Source organism: Trichosurus vulpecula, chromosome X (genome assembly GCF_011100635.1).
Source record: "Trichosurus vulpecula isolate mTriVul1 chromosome X, mTriVul1.pri, whole genome shotgun sequence".
Lineage (NCBI taxonomy): Eukaryota > Metazoa > Chordata > Mammalia > Diprotodontia > Phalangeridae > Trichosurus > Trichosurus vulpecula.
Genome location: NC_050582.1, coordinates 52,647,881 through 52,669,460, shown reverse-complemented (window position 1 = coordinate 52,669,460; position 21,580 = coordinate 52,647,881). Strand labels below are relative to the sequence as shown.

At 41.5% G+C, this 21,580-nt stretch overlaps 1 protein-coding gene across 1 annotated transcript in view; it reads right to left on the bottom strand.

Moving 5' to 3' along the window:
* Nucleotides 1-696: 696 nt before the first annotated feature.
* LOC118832924 (A-kinase anchor protein 17B) overlaps nt 697-21,580 on the bottom strand; it is a 45,649-nt gene continuing 24,765 nt past the window's right edge. Inside the window, exons 3-7 of the mRNA XM_036740317.1 lie at nt 13,594-13,802; nt 11,836-12,622; nt 8,727-8,851; nt 4,495-4,615; nt 697-3,028 (exon numbers count right to left, since the gene is read on the bottom strand). Coding sequence (XP_036596212.1) covers nt 1,220-3,028; nt 4,495-4,615; nt 8,727-8,851; nt 11,836-12,606 — 2,826 coding nt within the window. The 5' untranslated portion in view covers nt 12,607-12,622; nt 13,594-13,802 and the 3' untranslated portion in view covers nt 697-1,219. The remainder of the gene's footprint in view (nt 3,029-4,494; nt 4,616-8,726; nt 8,852-11,835; nt 12,623-13,593; nt 13,803-21,580) is intronic.

Here is a 21,580-nt window from a genome sequence, read left to right as displayed (position 1 = left end):
CAAAATAGCATTAGAGCTGCCCTCAGGCCCCAGAATGGCTCTCTGGGTCCCCAGCCAGATTCTGGTCATCTAAGATCCAGTTGCTAACTTTCTTAACGAGCTTCACACTGCTAATTTCAATGCGACTTTGTCACCTGCCTTTACTTTAACCCACACTACAAGCAGCAGACACTTTAGTGATGATGCTGCCAGGTCCTTGGGCTCTGCTGTCCTATTTAAACCTCCAAGCACACTAGCCTTCCTCCCTATGAACCCTCTCTAGCCCTTTGGTCTGATGTACCCCAGCCTACTTCTGTGTTCTAGGTGTTTCTGAACACTTAGCAGGTGGCACCCAGGAAAGAGTTATAGAATTGGAAATGAACTGAATCATCAGTTTCTTCTTCCATATATCCTGTCAGAAAGAATGGTCTACTGATGACTGTGTGTAGATTCTCTTTGGGTACCTGTCCATAAAATGCTCAAAATCATTTCTCAAAGAAATCCAAGTGAGCTTCTAGCTGTTTTTCCTTTCCATTTGACTACTCTAAGAAAGAACCAAAAAAAGGTACCTGTAGACTAGAGGTTCTTAACCTGGGGTCAGGGGATAGATTTTAGGGGTTCCATGAACTTGGACAGAGGAAAAAAATCACATCTTTATTTTTACTAATCTCTAACTGAAATTTAGCATTTCTCTTTATTTATGAAAAAAAATTTAAATGGGCTTCACCAGACTGATGTCAAAGGGGTCCAAGACACAAAAAGGCTAGGAACCCCTACTAAAGGCAAACATCATGCTTCTTGCAGCATAGATCACTTTTGACCAAAATGAGAGAAAACAGAAAAAGATCCCCACTATTCACAGCTGTTGTTTTGGGTAACAACCGGGGAAGAGCAAAGAAAATGTGGCTAAGGATGCTTCCTTACTCTGCAGGTTATATTTGCACCGTGCTGGACGCTCTATTGAAGGTTCAATTAAACTACTGGACTGCTCACTCTTAGCCAGCAGTGATCTGCAAGCACATTTTACAAATCTCCCCAAGCCTTACTAACATACCTGCTGTCATCACAATGTATGAGCTATACTAGAGATGAGGGGTTAATTGGCCACAACTAAAATTTTAAGTGACATCTTGCTATCTAGCTGATGAATTCCTAAGGTCTTGCTTTGTGTTTTTTTGATTTTCTCTTCTCAAATCATTTACCATTAAGACAGAAATTGGGTGTCTGAGCTCAGCGGCTTTCAGAAACTCTTCAATTTAAAGACTGAAGCTCTCTTTTCAAAACCATTTTCAGAGGCAAAAGGATCTGGACTGTCACAGCTGGTGAGACAACCACTGGAATTCAGGGTTCGGTCTTTCCACTTAACATATCTGTTGGAGGTGCCTATGACTGGATCAGATTTCAGCTTCTGCCAAGGATCACTCATATCTTCAGAAAACTCTTGGAACTGAGGGACATCAACATTTTGTGAAGATGCTATTGGCACACAAGAAGCTTTACATTTCATTTTGAATTCCATGGTTTTGCTCCGTTTCTTCTCGGGTTTTTTGAAGGACCGTAAGCTGCTGGGGTCTGGTGCAGGGCAGTTGTATTCATCAAGTGTGTCTTCCACAAGGAGCTTTTTCTTCTTTTTTCTGGTATTCTTCTCAACTCCATTGGTTTCACATTCACCTTTGGGCTCTGGGCATTTTAATTCATTCCTGGACCTCTTAACTGGTTTCTTAAGCTTGGATCTAAGGGGCTTTGTCAAGCTGCTGGGTTTTAACTTTGGGCACATGCCACAATGGCTGCATTTCTTTTCTTGATCAAAGGCGATAATTTCACTGTAGTAATCTGGACTGCCTGGCTCCATCACCTTCACCAAGCGGCCTACATTTGGAAAAGGGCTTTGCTGCCCACTCTCTTCACTCAATGTCTCATTAAAGCAATCAGAATCACTACTAATCTCTTCTAAGTAGTCTGTTACCTCATGAGAGAAGCCAGCAAACTTGGATTGGGAAGAACTCTTTCTCTTACTCCTAAGCCTGGAGTCTTTGACAGGGCTAATATAGGAGTTCTGCCAAAGGCACTGCTGTCCACCCACATTAGACACAAGATCAGCAACTTCATTGCTTGGGTCTATGTAATGATGTTTAACTGGCTTTGCGAACTCTTCAGCATAGTTTATGTTTATAGCCTCTCTTGGTCTGGGCTCTAACTCCTGATAGGCAAGCTTCCACTGCTGATCATCCTTTGGGGCCCAACCGACCTTTTGCCCATTTTGCATGACGTGATGGTCTGACCGGTGCAAGGTGATCAGAAACCCATTTCCATTGGCATGGACCTCCCTGTGCCACCGATATTTGCCCGCGGGACTCTTTGGGTCTTCATAAATACGAGCATATTTTGGAGGATGATAGTAATTTAACAAGTAGTGAATAAATTCATCAGTTTCATAGATTTTCTGTCTTCTGGCATGGGTTTCTTTATAGACCTTGGGTGGAGAGGATTTATTCCATACATGCCAATCTTCTTCTTCTTCATCGTAGTCTTCTTCTTCGTCGTAGTCTTCTTCTTCATCGTAGTCTTCTTCTTCATCGTAGTCTTCTTCTTCATTGTAGTCTTCTTCTTCGTCGTAGTCTTCTTTTTCGTCGTAGTCTTCTTTTTCGTCGTAGTCTTCTTCGTCGTAGTCTTCTTCTTCAACAGACTGGACTGCCTGGGTCAAGTCCTGCTTAATTGTAATCTGTAAGGAGTTTGAGTGAGCAAAACTGTGCTGGCGTGTGTCAGGTATTAATCTGTCAGTGCCTTTTCCTTCATTTGAGTCATCTAGAAGGGTTTTCTCCGAATGGCAAGAAGATTCAGATAAGTCATTCCTCTTCTTGGTTTGGGGGATTAGGGTTCTTTCATACTTGACAGACTTTTTCTTAGACATTTTCTTCTTTGCCTCTTGGCATAGACGATTTGGAGGGTTTGGCTCCTCCTTCTTCAATGTCTTCACCTCACACTCTGGAATGCAAGCTTCTTTGGCTTTAGGGTTCTCCACCTCCTGGTTGTTAACTTTTCCACAGTCCTTCAAATGAAAATGTTAAGAAAAAAAAAGAAACCTCAGATGAAAACACAGATCGAAAGATCTCAAATAAAATTTCAATTTCTTTTCATTGAGCTACCCCTGATACCATAGGAGCAAGCCAAATGGTTGACAAGATTACATTAGAGAGCTAGGAGACAAAGAGTTTTGCTCTGTTCCATGCTGCTTTCTCTGTGTACCCATCCAGTCTTGTTCATAGGGCTCTAGACTTGAGAGCTGGTATAACTTAAAAACTGCAAGGCATGACCAGACTGATACATCGCTGTCCCCTTCTGTCTCCATTGCAGCTCACAGAGGAGACAAAAAGTGGGAAGTGGCCATCAGCTAGCTTCTTGGTGGTATGGAGGGGTTGAAGGGGATGGGGTGCAGGAGGGAGGACCTGTTAACAGGAACCCTGGACAAGTCACTTCATCTATCTGGGCCTCAGTTTCCTCATCTATACAATGAAGATAATAACTACAGCACTACCTGCCATGGGCAGGCTATGGGCCAAGTACTCTGTAAATCTCTGGGTTCTAGATAGTGGCAGTAGCACTAATTAACAGTGTTCCCCCCCTCCTTTGGCTTTCAGTTTCCTTCTCTGTAAAATCAGAAGGAATTCTGGTTAGGCTTACTTAATAATATGAAAATGATTAATGACATAATTATTACTAATAACAGCTAGAATTTACATGGCTCATTGAGGTGTGCAAAACACTTTACATATGCTATCTCATTGGATCCTCATGACAAACCTGGGAAGTGGATGCTGTTAATACCCCCATTTACGGATGAGGAAACTGATGCAGACAAGTGAAATGACTTTGCCTCGTGTCACACAACTAGTAAGTGCCTGAGGCAGGATTCAAATTTAGTACTTCCTGACTCCAAGTCACGCCCCCCATCCACACTGCCACCTAGCTGCCTACTCCACCATGTCAAAGTCCATTGCTGTTTGCAAAACAAACAGCTACAGAGCAGGCTAAAGGTCAGTTTGGTAAACAGAAGCAAAGGCTCCATATCTCAACTCTCCACAGACTAGAAAGACTCTAAGGTATCATTTCTCTCCTCTGCTACTAGGTGTAGGTGAGTGGCAACCCTAAGGAAACTCTTCTTGATGGGAAACCCCAGAGAATACTGAGAGGGAAGACCATTGCCCATTTAAAATAAATGCAGATTCTCACCCCATATTCTAGTTACCGTTTACATGAGTTGAGTTATTGGTAGCAGCTTAAAGAAGGCTCCACTGAATTCAGCACAGCCTTCAAATGGATCCTATTTGGAAGGAAGCTTCCAGTTTCAGTAAAAATGAGTGTCCCATTCAGCATAAGGCCTGGCTGCCAAATCTAAAGAGGGATTGTGAAATGGCCTTACAATAATTCTACTTAGCAGCAAAGGGCCTCTACATGCTTCAGTACCAGCAGGTGCTCTCCTACCTCCCACTTATCACGGGAGCCAGAACTAGGTACCTCAGCTTTAGCTCTCTTTTTCGGGCGCTTCTCCTCCTTTGGTTTCTGCTTCTGTTCTTTTCTTTTGATCTTGGTTTTCCTTTTCTTCTCTTGGAGCTTCTTCTCATCATCTTTCCGTTTCCTAGGTAACGATTGAGACGAACAAGTCACAGGGCATTTCTCTAAGGGCTGGGACTGCGATATCTGGCATCAACAGACTGTACTGACCGAAACACCAAGTCCTGGCACTATCGGACTAGAATGAAGAATGTACACATGGAGGGATTTATGGGCGGGGGGGCTCTCAAAGTTTCATTCTCAAGAAATCCCTTTAAATCATTCATGGGGGAAGTTATGCAGTCACAACTACTTCTAATATTCAAATTCTCTTCTCCCACTGCATTTATATTTTCTTTTTCATTGATACCTGCAGTTGCTGAAAAACATCTCTAGAACAGAAGTTCTTAATTTGGGGTCTGTGAGTTTGTTTTTAAAAACATTTTGATGCCTGTATTTCAATGCAATTGGTTTCCTTTGTAATTTCACATATTTTATCTTATGTGTTTAAAAACACGACTCTGAGAAATGGTCCATTAGGCTTCACCAGACTGCCTAAACAGGTCCACGACCCCCCAAAAGACAAAGAATTCCTGCTGGGGGAGTGCTGAGAGAGAAGTGATTCCCATTCTTTGGAAGAGCCATTTTAAAGTTCCCTTGAGTTGAACACAAGATCCTCAGACCAAAGTGAATGTCATATGGTTTTACCAATGGGAATGACAAAAAAGCAGATGCATTAACCTTTGGCTTTGCCACTGCATTGTAAGGATCATTGGGCCTTCCCATCTTCAGTTGAACCCTTCTGTATGTGCTACCTGCTCTATTAGAATGTGAGATTCTTGAGACTAGGGACCATCTAGTTTTTTCCTATTCCTATTCCCCAGCACCTAGCACAAAACTTGACTGAGAGTAAACACAACTCTTTTTTCATTGTCATTCATTCATTCTTTAACCCTGCCTAAGACCAATAGCTCTTCCAACTAATTCATAAGTTTCTCAAACTAGATCAGCTCCTACTCCTCCTCCTCTTTCCAGGAGAGCTAGTCCTAAAGAGTGCCACAGTACCCCTTACAGTTATCTGTGGCAGCAGAGAGGTGATGGCCTGGAGGTCCATAAAAGACAGCCATTTTCAGACATGGCCAATGTATGTGTGGATTTGCTTTACTTGGCTATTCTTATTTGTTACAAGGAAGGGCTTGGAGGGGTAGGGAGTGGTGGAGGAGCGATGGCAAGAAAGGAAGAAAAAAGGTCCAATCAGTAAGATGTTAAAAAAAATACACAAAAGAGCAAAAGGCAGTTCAGAAGGGCACACAGTCCAGAAGGATAGCGTTGGAATCACTAGCTTCAATTTAATACAAACTACATAGCATAAAGAGTCATAGATTAATATACAATCTTCTTTATATGAAATGTACATGTTTGTTAAGTTCATAATAATGAAAAAGTAAATTTATTTTCAAAAAAGTTATCTATGAGACATTTTTTTGGGACATGGCCAATGTAGGAATTTCTTTTGCTTGACTATACATCTTTGTGGCAAGGAAAAACTAGTTATCTATGCCTCTCAAAGGAGCCACATACAGCATTTTGTGGTTAAGCACTGCCTTAAACATTTTGAAAAATTTCACGGGACACAATCACATTCATATAATAGAGCAGTCATTTTTGTAAATAATATTTCTTGTATATGTATCTTGTATATACTCCTGTGTGTTAATATTGTCTCCCTGATAGAACATGACATACTCTGTGAGCACAGGTAAGGCTTCTGTCTTTGTACCCCCAGCACTTGGCAAAATGATGGACACGCACTACACACTTAATGAATGCTTATTGATTTTTTTTTAAAAAGATAAGCCTAAAGAAACAGAAAAATCAAGGAAAATCTGTACTATACTTGATGAACAATGAAATGAACTCCCCACACCAAAGATTCAGGGGTTGTTGAATCAGAAGAGAATCCCAAGAGAGGTCTTTTGAAAAAACTGTCCAAACATTACTCTGTTTTTGGGCCCTGTTCTTCTCAAGTTCTTTTGACAAATTCACCTCTCCTGGGACACTACAGTCAATTAACTGCCTGAAGATAAGACTAAAAGTGTTCAAAACAGACCCAACACAAAGATGGTGTGAAATGTAGAAGGAAAATGGTCTCATAGCCCCCTCTTTCCTGCAGGTGAGGCCAGTGTAACCCAACTCTTATGCCAGGCTTGAAGTTTATATGGGTCTTTTAAACTTAAGATACCACCAAAGGCTCACTTTGCTAGTCCTCACCCCACCCCCCCAGCTACAAAAGCAGGAAATGAGTTAGAGGGATTTAGAGAGACCAGAGAATTAGAATGAGTCTTTAGCCCCAAATGGGGTACAAACAGAAAAACCCACTGGCCCAGAATGGCATGAGTCTGGTTACTTCAGTTTTCCAAAATTTAAGCCTGATTTTGCTCAAAGATCCTAAAAGATGGACCAATCATCTGACCAAGGCCTTATTCAAAAGCCAGGCAAACTATGCTTAGCTGGAAATCCCTCTGGGCTTGAGATCTTGTCTTGACTAGGTTTCCGGCAATATTTCTCTAAGACATCTTCATTCTGCAGTGACCCCAAGTGACTCATAATCCCATTAGGAAAAAAAAGTAGGGAAGAAGGAAAGAGAAAATGGCAAGCAATTGTAAAAGACTGAAAGGGACCAAGGAAGAAGGGACCAAGAGGTGAAAGAGTCTGACTCTCTTCATTCACATAAATCACGTAGAAATAGATTTTCAGATTTCTGGGGACAGAAAGGTGATGCAGTGGGTAGAATACTGGCCCTGGAGTCAGGAGGACCTGAGTTCAAATCTGGCCTCAGACACTTGACACACTTACTAGCTGTGTGACCTTGGGCAAGTCACTTAACCCCAACTACCCTGCCTTACCTTCTCCCCTCCAAAAAACAGATTTCTGATCCTTTGGAGCTTCCTGACATGCTGTTGGGAAACCAATTCCCCTTCCTAAGGGACCAGCGCCCATGTAAAAAATGCTGATGGGCTCAAGAAAGGAGAAAGGTTCTTGAGCATCAAGAAAGTACCCCAGACAACAAAAATGGCCCCATACAGAGGTGGCAAATAAGTCAATATCTTTGTGCCTCATAAGTCAACTCAACTCTAGCTGCCACTTACCCAGCAAAAACCTTTCCCAAACCTATGGTAAACTCAGATGAGTCAGTCAATCAATAAGCATTTATTAAGCACTTACTGTGTGCCAGATGCCACAAAAAGCTCTGAGGATACAAAGAAAGGCAAAAACATTGTGAGCCCCTTGCCCTCAAGAAACTCACACTCTAATGAAGGAGAACATATACAAAAAATGTATATAGCAGATCTATGCAGTGTAAATGGAAGGTGATCTCAGAGGCAAGGCACTAATAGAGGGAAGGGGCCTCTGATGTTAGTTCAACTTCCCCCCGTATAATTCTAGGCCTGTCAGGTTCTGCAACCATGACTAGCACTGTTACACCTCCACACTCTGGCTTAGAAACATCTGGACAACTGCATGAATTTGTTTGGTTTGACTAATTATTTGTTAAAAGGGAGAGCTTTTCTGTGTGGGGGGAGGGGAAGGGAAGTGACAGAGATGCAAAAAAGAAAAGAAAAAACATCAATGAAACACTTAACACACACAGATGAAAGCAGAAAGAAGATCAGCAGGTTCAGAGAGAAGCAGGGCAATGGTGGTATTGTTGGGTGAAATCATATATATATATATATATATATATACATATATATGTATATACACACACACACATACATATGTATTTTTAAGGAAAAATACATGCGATTTACTGTTTCACATACGATCCTCTTTTTCTGTTCTTTATATACATGAAAATGTTTGTTTGTTGATATCTGAGCTCATAATTTTTTTTTAAAAAAAAGAAAAGTTGTATAAGGGAAAAAAGAGACCTCCAGCCACAATCATTTTCACTTCACGCCAACACCAATGAAACAACCCAGATGAAGCTAGTCCAAGATGGGGACTTCTTACATGAAACAAACAAAGCAAGCAAGCCCAGCCTTCAGTTGTGTTTTTGAGTTTGAGCCAGTGTTAGCCTCTGCTAGTTTGCCTCCTAACAATCCGGACCCTTGTAGCCAATGCCTGCTGCGTGGATTTCATCCTTAATGAGATGAACCCATGGAGTGAAAGAGGTGACAAAAAGTTAAGCTCACCTTTCTGCTTCTTCTCGCTTCTTTTCTCTTATTCTTTCCTGTTCCAGCTCTTGTAATTTTAACCTTTCCTGGTTTCTTTTCCTTATAGCTCCCTCACTGAAGTGCTGGGTTGTATCAAACATAACCTGTCCAAAAAGAAGGGGAAGATTCGGTAAGAAGGTGAGTTCAGTGGTTTGGAGAAACCAAGGATTTACTGAATCTGGCTGGCCAGCCAGGAGAACCAAATCCAAAGGGCACACAGCCAGTTGAAGGGACTCCACATTACCCTGGCACATCCCCAATCCGACAGTGTCTAGCTGTTCTCCGAATAAGAGGCTACAATTGCCTCAGGCCATAGTGTTGGAGAACAGGCCTTGTCTCATGACTCATTACAAGTTACCTTGCACATTTCCATGTTAGTTAAGGGAGGTGATTTCATGTGCCCTTCCGGGGGCACACTAGTACAAGTTGTCAACATATCACCTTGGTTACTACCAAGATGAACTGAGTTAAGGGTTTTTAATATTCCTAGAGTCAAAAGTTACCAACGAAAAGGTATAAAACTGCCAGTCATAAAACCTGTGGCCTCAAATCTCTATACACAAGGTATGAGTAATAAACAAGGTGAACTGAAAATCCTAACCTCAGCTAGACAAATCTTACCTCAGAGGTATTGTTGAGATGTAATTTGAATCAGACTTAGGACTGCAATAGGGCTCTGGAAGGGTATATACTTTATTCCAAAGGAATAACAGAGGTAAAAAGTATAGAAGGGAAAATCAGCACATGGGGGTATTAAGAAGATCTATTCATGCAAAGAAACCCAAGGATCAGAGAAGGAAAGCATGGCAGGGAACATTCGGGAAAAGATCAATAGAGGCAGAAACAGAAGTGATATTGCCATCAGAATATGCTACAGACCACCTAGGCAGAAAAAGGAAATAGATGAGTTCAGGAACCAGATCATGAGACTGGCCCTGAAGCATGATAGAGGACTTTCACTATTTGGACATCTGCTGGCCCCCTCTCTCTACTAAAAGCAGGGAAGCTAACAACTTCTTTACTTATCTTAATAATAATTTCATTTTTCAAAAGGTAGAGGAACCAATAAAAGAAATTTATATTCTCCCTTGCAAAGGAGAACTGGCTATGGGAGCAAAAATGATGGGAACCTGGCAGGGAAATGACCACTCCATCTTAGAATTTATGCTAGAAGGAGAGGAAAATTGGACATAGTGTGGCACCATGTACCTAGACTTGGGGAGAACACACTTTAACGGGTTTGGAGAAAAGATAGATAGGATCCCCAGGGCCTGAAATTCTAAGTCCAAGTCCATTGGGAAGCATCCAAGAATGAAATTCTGAGGACATGATAAGAAAAATTCCAACGAGGAAGAAGGAAAGTGTCTAAAGATGTGAATGCACAGGGAACTCATCAACCCAATTGATTTTTCAAAGTCAAGCAGAGAAGATGAAAGCAGAGGCATGTCACAGAGGATGAATATCAGCACTAGGCACAATCCCTATACGAAGAGAATTAGGGCTATCAGAACAAGCTGACGATGGCAAGGAAAGCTAAGGATGACAAAGATGGGTTTTAGAGCTATGATTAGGGAAAAGCAGGAGCGTTGAAACTGAAGTAAAGGGATATAAGAGAGAACTTAGTTATACTTACTGAGTTCAAGTCACACGAGAACCAGATGAATTCGAACCCGAGCTGCTGAAAGACCTGGTGGAAGTGACTGCTAAACCGCTTTAAGTGAGCTTTGAAATAACATGGAGGGCAAGATAGTTGCTCCAGGACCAGAGAAAAGCAAACATTATCCCAATTTTCAAAAAAGGAAAGAGAATGGAGCCTACAAAGGGAATCTGAGTCCATTTTTCTGGCTAAATTCTAAATCATATTATTAAAGGAATGGTCAGTGACCATTTAGGTAAGGAAGCAGTCAGAGATCACAAAGAAACAGTCACTTCCCCAAGAATAGGCCATGCCAAAGGAACTTCATTTCCTTTTTTGACAAGGTTACTAAACTATCTTCCAATTTTTCACTCCTTTCTTGGTGGAACACGGGCTAAAGTTGCAAATGCTAGCCTCTTATTTCCCCAAAGCCAAAGCTCCTATGATTTTCCTAGTGGTTTTTGTCAAGTCCTAATCTCCCAAATACGGAAGCTTCTTGGCTTCAGAAACATGTCTTTCAATGAAAGACCTTTTTTTCCCTAGCTCCATTAAAACCCAAATCAGGGATGTCAAAAAAAAAACCTAACCAAACCAAAACTAAAGCCTTCGTAGCTGTAGTGGAGTGAGGGGCAGCATAGCACTGAGTAATGAAAACTGACTCTTGGAGTCACAGAGGACCTGGATTCAAATCCTACCTCTACTAATTACTAACTGCGTGACTTTTGGCAAGACGCTTAGCCTCTCCAGGCCTCATCTCCCCCTTTGTAAAATGAGAGGATTGCAACTAGACTGTCTCGAAGGCCCCTTCTGGATTTGCGATCCTATAAATAATGGACTTGGAAGTAGGGAAGAACTGGGTTCAAATCCTGTTTCAGATACCTACCAGCTATGTGATCCTAGGCAAAAGTCACTTAACAATGGGGGGAGGTGGGGGTTGGGAGAGACTCGATGGACTCTAACCTACCCTCCAGCTCTAAATGCATGATGGTATGACCCAATGTTTTCAAAGTAAACACTGCACACAGAGAAACTAGAGCCAATCCCTGAAACAAAAGACATTAAGACTGCCATATCTTATTTAGTCATTATGCATTCAGTAGGAATCATTCATATTTTCACAACATTCCTGGGTGTGAGGGCAGAGAGAAAGAAAAAAGACCCTAACAAGTTGCAACAACATACCATACCCTGAGAAACAATCACATGCCCTGTCCTCTTCTACCTAGCCACTTCTAATAACCATCACCTCAAACACTAGCTGGTGGCATGCCTGACCACAGAAGAAAAGACATTCAAAAAAAGGATTTCTCTCTAAAAACCTCAATGTCATGACAACTGAGCTCCGGATGCTAGCGGTCAGTTGGATGCCTAATGGGACCAGAGGCACAATGTCAGTCCAGATGTTTTCATTTCGGCTCCGTCCCATCTGCAAATCCCAGCCAGGCCTGTTACCTTGATGTTGCAGGCCAGGGCTTTCCCATCTTCCCCCTTGAGCATCAGCTTCATTCCCCTCAGAGATTCCATGGCTTTGACAAAGTCAGCATACTCTTGATACTGGATGAAGGCTTCAAAGGTCGGAAGGCTGCCTAAGGTACAATGGCTGAGGGTGCCAGTGGCCATCACTTCTTGGTAAGGATCAAGCATGGGAATATCGATGTTCTTTATTTTCCCGAAGCTTTCAAACACCACCCTGAGGATCTCTTCACATGGCTTTTTCCCACTGGAGCCCTTGGATGCAAACCACTTGCAGGGCAACCCCTGAAAGTAGATGGAATCGGGGCTCTCATTAAGGTTTTGTTTAAGAAGCTCATCACTTGCTGCCTTGTTTTTCTGGGAGGCCACTTCCCACTCTTGCTGGGATGGGAAGTCTAGCCAGGCATCTGTGGCCACTATTTTCAAGCCGTTTTTCAATCCATTCAGCCTAATGATCTTCCCATGCAGTTTTGCCTTCAGGATCTGAACCAGACTTCTGGTCTCTGCCTCGCCCTCAAATCGAATGAAGTCCTTGGTGCTCTTTGAAAATCGGACAGTGCTAAACTGATCTGGGCAAATGAGATTCTTCAGCTGGTCTAGTATCTCCCAGTTGGAAAATGATCTAGTGTATGTGAGATCTTCGGGCAGCATCACCTTGATGGTCAGTCTGGCTATAGGCTTCAGATACAGGTTCTGAGCTGCACACAGCTCCATGGCCTCAGAGTTATCGTAAACTATGCTGACAGTCATTGTGTCCTCAATGCTCCTTAAGGAGAAAAAAAATAAAATGATGTTAACAAAAACAGAGAAATCAAGATTGAGATTTGGAAAAATCTCATTAGCACTGGCATGTCAAAATGAGATGGAAACTTCTACGTTTCTACAATTAAAATTAGACCTTGACTGATTTGGACTGAGACCCTTGGCTTCCCAAATGATCTCAAGCTTGGATATGGGATATGGACTGGACCCTGCAACTGAATGGGTCTAGGACAATCCCTAATGAGGAAACTTTCTGCCAGTGTAGGTCAGCACCTGCACTGCAACTAATGGTCTTAGACAGTTGTCCAGAGGCCCTGACTGGTGAAGAGGTTTCCTACAATCACACAGCCAATGTCAGAGGTAGGAATTGAACCCAGGGCTTCCTGCAGTCAAGGCAAGTTCTTGATCCACTACATCCTGCCACCTGGCAAATTTAAGATCTTAAAAAGGACCAAGTGTACTGCTACAGGGCAAAGTCTAGTTCTATTAGGCAGCATGAATGAATACAGGTACTCATCTCCAACCTTGAAAGAGTATTCCCCTGCTAGTTCGGCTACTAGGAGAAGACAAGCTCATCAATGAATTTGCTTTCTCCTTTGAAACTGCCAATACATAGAGATACAAGGATCTTCTAGCATTTTATCCAACAGACCATGTTGAGGCTCTTCTATAGAATCTCAGAGACAGACAGGTCCTCAGGGGTCACACAAGCAAATCCATACAATTGACTTGACAAGTGGCCATCCAGCCTCTGATTTAACAGTCCTGGTGAGGGATAGCTCCCTCCACCCTGAGACAGCTCAAACTATTAGGCACTTTTCCTTGGCATCAAGCCCAGAATTGTCTCCGCAACTTCCTCTTAGGTCTGCCCTCTGGATATGACAGCCATTCCAGAAGATAAGCCTTGGAGTTCTTGAAGACAACTAATATGTCTCCTCTTCTACAAGCTAAACACCCCCATTTCCTTCAACTTACCCTCTTATAACATGCTCTTGAGGCCCTTCCTTATCACGGTTGGCTCCTCTGGATACTCATCGGCTTATCAGATCCTTCCTAAAATATGGTGCATGTGGTCTGCCCAGGACAGTCAGTGTGTAACTGTTCACCACACTGTGCAGCTTGAGATCATGGGAGCTCTTTTGGCTGCTATGATTCACATTAAGCTTCAGTCTTCTTCAGAAGCACTGAAGGGGTTCAGAAGTGAAAAAAGTTTAAGAAGCCTTGCTCTAAATTACCCCTCACCACCACCCCAGATCCTTTTCACTCAAACTGCCATCTAGCCATGCCTGCATCCTGAACTTGTGAGGCTGATATTTTAAAGCACAAGCCCTCACATTTATCTCTATTAAAAAGCATCTTGTTTGATCTGGCTCAATAATCTAGTCTGTCAAGACTTGGGGGATTCAGATTCTGTTATCCAATATGTTAGCCACCCAGAAGTGGCTTTGTGCCATTTGTAAATCCAATAAGCATGCCATCTATGCTTTTGTCCAAGTCATTGATAAAAATATTAAAAGTAACACAGGGCCAACTACCAATCCCTAAAGCATTACACTGGAGAATACATTCTCCAGTTACATATCAAGCCATAAATCGCTACTCCTTGGTTCCAGCTGTTCAACTAGTTCTGAATCTACCTAACTGTGCCTCCATCTGGCCCATATCTCTCCATCTTTGCAAAAAAAAATTGCATGATGATCCCTAGAACTGAGCATTTTTAAGAGGATCACTGAAGTGGAGAATCGAAAATTAATATTTCTGCTTGCCCATCTCAAACAGCAGGTAACAATAACAAATTTTTCTTTAAAGAGATGGATTTGTAGAGACTATAACCTACTGAGGAAGGGCTACCTTTTCATAATCCCACCCTGATTCTTCTGATATCAATGCTTTTTCAAGTTTATTCTTAAAATCTCATCACTCATACAGTTAGGATAAGAATGGAAAATTATCAGTTTGGAAAAAATTGTGCATCAAATATCTCCAAAAAGTGTCTGATAACCAAGACATATAAGTAATGAACGTCAATACATACATAATACAATACACCCAATGGATAAGTGGTCGAAGGACATGAACAAACTGTTCTCAAAAGAATTACGAACCATTAACAATCATGTGAAAGATTTCCCCGAATCTCTAGAAAAATTAAAATGTATCTGAGTTTTACCTCTTTCCACCAAACTGGCTCAAATGACAAAAGATGGAAATGATCAATGTTGAAGAGGCTGTGGGCCAAACACTATGGAAAATAATTTGGAATTATGCTTTAAAATTTGCTTTTTAAAATCCATCCTATATGCCTAACAGAGTACCTGCACAGCAAGCACTTAATAGATGCCTGACTGATATATAGCAAAATATTCATTGTGGTACTTTTTTCGGTAGTAAGAAAAAAATAGAAACAAAGTAGATGACTATAAATTGAAGAATGGCTAAACAAGCTGCGGTACATGAATGCAACTGAACACTAATGCTTTGTAAGAAATGATAGCTATAAAAAAATTCAGAGAAATGGGAAGATTTATACGAACTGATACAAAGGGAAGTAAATAGAAGCAGAAAAGCAATATACGCAATCACAACAACAACAAAAACAGAAAGAGCAACAACAAAAAACCCTGAATGCTGTGTAATTATAAGAAGGAAAAAAAAGAAGTAAGCTTGGTCCTGGGGAAGAGCTGAGAAAATGTACCTCTCTCCTTTCTTAGCAGAGGATAGGAAATGCCGCATGTACTGTTAGATGTGGCCAATGCATTGTTTGGTTTTGCTTTTTTTTTTTCCTCTTTGTTACAAAGACATTCTCACTGGGCAGGGGCAGGGAAAGGATATATTCAGAAATGACTGTGATATAAAAGCAAAAAGCATTAATTATTTAAAATCGCCTCCCCCCAAATTCCTGTCACTTTTGGCTTACATTGGAACAAAAATAAATAGTGAATACCATGTTTCACATAAGGCAATTACAGTTCTCTAACCACTGATCATGTAGGATCTGAGATATTCCCTAGCATTACACGATTAAATAAAATTCCAGAAAATCAACTTCTTTTTGACAGTGTATCATGTATTCTACTGCATATCCTTATCAGGTCTCCAAGACCAAGGGAGACTATTATAGTTCCTCCAAATTTGCTTTTTATTGTTAGTATTTACATTATTGTAGTCACTACTGTGTAAATTATTCTCTGGGTTCTGCCTCCTTTAATCTGAATCACTTCATACATATCTTTCCATGTTTCTCTGAATTCCCCACATTCGCTACCTTACAGCATAGTAACATGTCATTGCATTTATATACCACAAATTGTTCAGCCATTCCAACAGATGGGCACACGTTCTGTTTCCATTTTTTTTTTTGCTATGACAAAGAACGCTGTTACGAATATTTTATTATACATAGGACCTTTCTTTCAGTCACTGCCTTCCTTTTGGGTATGTGCCTAGTAATGAGATTGTGTGACTTTACCCACATAATTCTAAAATTATTCCCAGGACTGCTGGACCAAGGCAAAGTTCCATTAACTGTGTCTTAGTGTGCCTATCTTCCCACAGAGCCACCGACACTAACTGTTCTTTGCATTTTTCTCATCTTTGCCAACTAAATGGGTTATAAAACTTCAGAGTTGTATGACTTTGCTTTTACCCCATCATTACTAGTCTGAAGATGATTTCTTCTTCTGAAAAAATTCATATCCTTGTGAAATAGTATTTTATTAATAGTAATAGCTAACATTTTTATAGCTCTTTAAGGTTTGCAAAATGCTTTACATATTAGAAGTACAATGGCTTAAACACTGTTCTAGGTAGCTTCTTCAAGTTATCTCGCTGGAAATTAAAGTTCACAGATTTCACTTTTTTTAAGAGACAATCTTTTTATCCTTGGAGTGATCCAGCCAGGGCAATGGTAAGAAAAAACCTACAAACACACACAACATAAAAGAGCTGGTCCTGAAAACAACTGACATGAAGTGACTTCATAACAATTAGTTATCTAGATGTGGAATGAGCTGCCATGGGAGATAAAGAGCTACTGATAAGACACAATCCTCATCCTTAGAAGGGCATCTAAACAGGGAAACACAAAGATAACTAAAATACGCAATATTGCATGCTCAGTGCATTCAAAATAAAGTATAATGAGGGGGAAGGGGAAGGGCCAAAGGAGGTTAGAAAGCTTCTCAGAAAAGGTGGCTTTTGAACTTGGGCTTTTAAAGGACAGGAGAATTCAACAAGTGAAGAAGAGGAAAGAAGGCATTTCAGGCACAGCAATGACATGGAGCCAAGAAATGGGTTCAGGGGCTGCTGAGTAGCCCAGTTCACCTGAAACATAAGAGTACATAAAAGAAAACACTATAAAGCTGGAAGGGCAAGATAATAGCAGATCATGAAGGACCTTGAGTACCAGGCTGTGGGGTTGACCTAAATTTTAGAGTTAGATAATAGGAGTGATCAGATCTTGTTGGATTGTGGCACGCATTCACCAGAGCTAGCCCCAGCCACTTTTATGCCACCATACCACATGAAGAGCCACCTCCTCTTTTCCCCTCTACCTCTGAGAGCAGCAATCACATCAACACCACCATTATGGGGAAGGAATGTGTGGATTGCCTTATGGCTCTCCTCCCTTCCCTTCACCACTCTCCCATATGGGTCATCTTTCCCTATTCAAATGCAAGCTCCTTGATGGCAACGCCTTGCTTACTTTTAGTATTTCCACCCCTAGCACCCAACACAGTGCTTAGCACATAGGACAGCAAGCCTAATAAATGTTTTTCATCTGTTCATATGATAATCTCTCATGATCTAAGTGAAAAACATGGAGAAACATATGCTATATAATGGTACAGTATGACAGAGTCATAGGTAGTTGTTGGCTGATGGACTCTGGTGGCAGGCTATAGGTTTCCCTGTACTTGGCCCTATTTCACTGAATGCCTCTTTTAGTCTCTTACAGGACAACATAAAAAGCATTCTTAACAAAATCTCAGAAGAGATGAAATGAAAGTGGCTAGCTAATGTGGTTTTATGATTCTAGATTCAAAAACCATCTTGATGGGCCTAAACTAGTAAGATCAAATTTAATAGCAATACATTTGAATTCTTACATTTAGGTTTTAAAAAAAAACATAAAAGTACAGGATGGAGAAGTAGTTAGACAGTAATTCATGAGCGGGAGAAAAAGGATCTGGGGATCTTAATTAAAGGTGAGCTCACTGTGAGTCAAGAATATGATGTGACCACCTAGAAAGTTAATATAACATTAGATAGCATTAAGAGAAGTACAGAGTTCAGAACAAGGGAAGGCATCAGCCTGTTCTCTTTTGTCCTGGTCAGACAATCTCTGGAATACTGTGTTCATCTCTGGGACCAGCATTTTAAGAAGAACAAGTATAAACTGGAACATGGCCATGTCCACAGAAGAGCGAAGTACAGAAAAGGATTCTAAAACAAGACTCATGCACAACAATTCAAGGACCTGGGGATGGTTGGCCTGCTGCAGCCAAGGCTGTTGTTGCTGTTAAGGGGTGGGAGGGAAGGTCATTAGGCCCCTTTCAAACGTGTGGAGCCCTATCTTGGAAAAGATGGATTGCATCTAGTCTGTGCAGTTCCCAGGAGAGGGAAAATGAATTCCTCAAAGTTACAGGAAAGTCAATTTCAGTTCAATAAGAAGGAAAATTTATCTAATAAATACAGCCATTCAAAAACAGAGTGAACCAAACCTGTTTGCCGTATTGTTTAAAGTGCGCATTTGAAACCATGAGTTGATGTTACATAACATGTAAAAGCCGAGAATGAAATAAGCATTGTTGATGGAGAAGTTAAAATGGATTTGGAGTCAGGAGACCTGAGACTGAATCTTGGCTCTGTCACTTACTCACTGTGTGACCTATTCTAAGCATATGAGCACAGTGCACGAATCTACTACTTCTATTTGCAGACAACATGATTGTTTACCCAGAAAAACTCAAGAGAGTCAGCCCCAAAAGTAACGGAGGTAAATTACTTTAGTAGCGGATAGAAGGATACGAGATAAACCTATAGCAATTATCTCCATGTCTGGCCCGCCACCAAGAATCAAGAGAAACTGACAGAAAGAGGACTATGATTTATACTGCCAGGAAAATACATCACATATTTGGTCATTAACTTATCAAGGTATACCAAAAGACCCTACGGAAAGGCTATTTCAATCCAATTTTGATTGAAATCAAGGAAGAGCTGAACAAATAGAAGGATATCCCCTGCTCAATTCTTTACCAAAGCAAGGTACGGATTTAATGCAATAGCAATGAAAGCACTAGTAGGTTATTTAATAGAATGAGTCATAACAAAACTCATATAGAAAATGAAAAGGGCAAGAATATCCAGAACTATGACAAAGAAAACCAGCAGAAGGGAGGACCTAAAAATAGAGCCCAATGAACATAAGGTCAGTATTTGATAAGTTCATGCTGAAAACACACTGGGAAATGGAATTACTTTTCAATAAAAACTGTTGGGAAAACTAGATAGCTAGCTGTATGGCAAAAATTGAGTTTGAGCTCATACTTCATACCCTGCCCAACAAATTCTTCCAAGGATAAAACAACAACACATTTTCTTTTCAAAGTGGAAAACAGAATAAGATTGGTCTCACTTGTACAGAGAAGGGACTCTTTTCTTTAAATCAACTAGAAAAAATTATTAGAGACAAATCTCAATAGGTTCTATTATACAATGATAAAAAGAATCTTGCCTTTAAAAAAGCAATCTCTACAATTATCTTCTTCAGTATTTTTTTGGTTCTCCTTTAGCAAGTCATTGACTTGTTTTTCATGGTTTTCTCGCATTACTCTCATTTCTCTTCCCAATTTTTCCTCTGCTTCTCTTACTTGCTTTTCCAAATCCTTTATGAGCTCTTCCATGGCGTGGGACCAATTCATATTTTTCTTGGAGGCTTTTGATATAAGCTCTTTGACTTTGTTGACTTCTTCTGCCTGTATGTTTTGGTCTTCTTTGTCACCAAAAAAAGATTCCAAAGTCTGAGTCTGAATCTGAGACCATTTTCGCTGCCTGTTCATGTTCCCAGCCAACTACTTGACCCTTGAGCTTTCTGTCGGGGTATGACTGCTTGTAGAGTAGAGAGTACTTTGTCCCAAGCTTGAGAGGCCTTGTGTTGCTGTTTTCAGAGCTACTTCGACATGGCAAGCTCTGCCACACCAGCTCTCCTTCTCCCCCAAGAACTGCCAACCAGGATTGCGGCCCAGATCCAGGCAGAGCAAAGCAGGCTCTGCACTCCCACTCTAATCTGCGGCTTAATTCCTCCCACCAGGTGGGCCTGGGGCCGGAAGCAACTACAGCTGTAGCTCTGGAAGCAGCCTCAGAGCTGCACCACCTCCTCCACCCCTGGGGCAGTGGCTGACTGTGAACTCCTTTCACTGTATCCCAGCAGCTTTTCTCACTAACCTTCTCTGTTGTCTTTGGTGTTTGTGAGTTGAGAAGTCTGGTAACTGCCACAGCTCACTGATTCAGGGCGCTACGGCCTGTCCCACCTGACTCCCAGTCTGGTTGGTCCTGGTGCCACCCACACTGGGCTCTGTTCCACTCTGCTCCCAGCTCCATGCGATAGACCCTTCCCAGCAACCATCCAGGCTGTCCTGGGCTGGAGCCCTGCTTCCCTTTGCTATTTCATGGGTTCTGCAGCTCTAGAATTTGTTCAGAGCCATTTTTTACAGGTGTTTGGAAGGACCTGGGGTAGGGCTTAAGCAAGTCCCTGCTTTCCAGCCGCCATCTTGGCTCCACCCACCCCACCCCCTGTCTCTACAACAAAAAGGAAGGAAATCTATTGGGGAAAATTAGGTACATGAAATCTAGGAGAGCAAGATTTGACATCCAGAAGCCATAAGGGGCTATTAATCCACATTTACCAACAAAGATGGGTTAAAGGATATGGGAGACAATTTTGCAAAGAGTGAGTCACTCATTCAATTCAAACATTTCTTAAGTATCTGCTACGTGCCAGGTGTAGGGGATATAGATGCAAAAATAAAAATCCCTGCCCTCTAGATGATTATTGGGGGGAATGAATCCATATACACATTAGGAAATTTTTAACATGCAAAGTAATATGGGGGTGGGGTGGGATTTATAATGGAAGGAGATCAAGAAAGGCCTGAGGTGAGATTGTATAGCAGAGGTTCTTAATGTGGGGTCCTTGAACTTATTTTTAAATAGTTGGATAACTGTATTTCAATATAGTCTGTGTCCTTGGTAACCCTATAGATCTCATTTTCTGTGTTAAAACCAGCACCCTGGGAAATAGGGTATAAATTTCACCAGAGGTGGGGAACCTGGTTGGCTCAGTCAAAGGGCCACACCTGAGGAGCTAGAGGGCCACATGTGGCCTTGAAGTTGCAGGTTCCCCATCTGTACGCTTCACCCATCTGCCAAACGGGTCCCAGACAGAAAGACAGTTAAGAACCCCTGGTAGAGAGAGAATCATCAAGTCAGAGCTATGGCCTTAAAGACCATACAGTCCAATCATCTGGTTTTACAGAAGAAGAGACTGAGATTCAATTTTCTTGCAACAGGTAAATTGGACCAATTGAGAGGCTCTTAACCCTTTCTTGGGGTCATGGACTGCTTTGGCAGTCAGTCTGGTGAAACCTACGGACCCCTTCTTAGAATGTTTCTCAATAATTGAAAGAAATGCAAAATTTCAGTTAGAGGTTAATGAAAATAAAGATGGATGGATTTTTTTCCCCATCTAAGTTTACAGACCCCCTAAAATCCATCCATAGACTCCCTGGGGGCTCTATGGACCACAGGTTAAGAACCCCTGTATTTAATGATACTCAGAACCCTCCCAACTTTAAGATTGATTTGGTCCTGTTCTCCTCCTAACAATGCAGAAGCTAGCAATTTTACCATCACTGAACAGGGCCATGAGCTGTACACAGAACCAATTCCCAGGGAATGA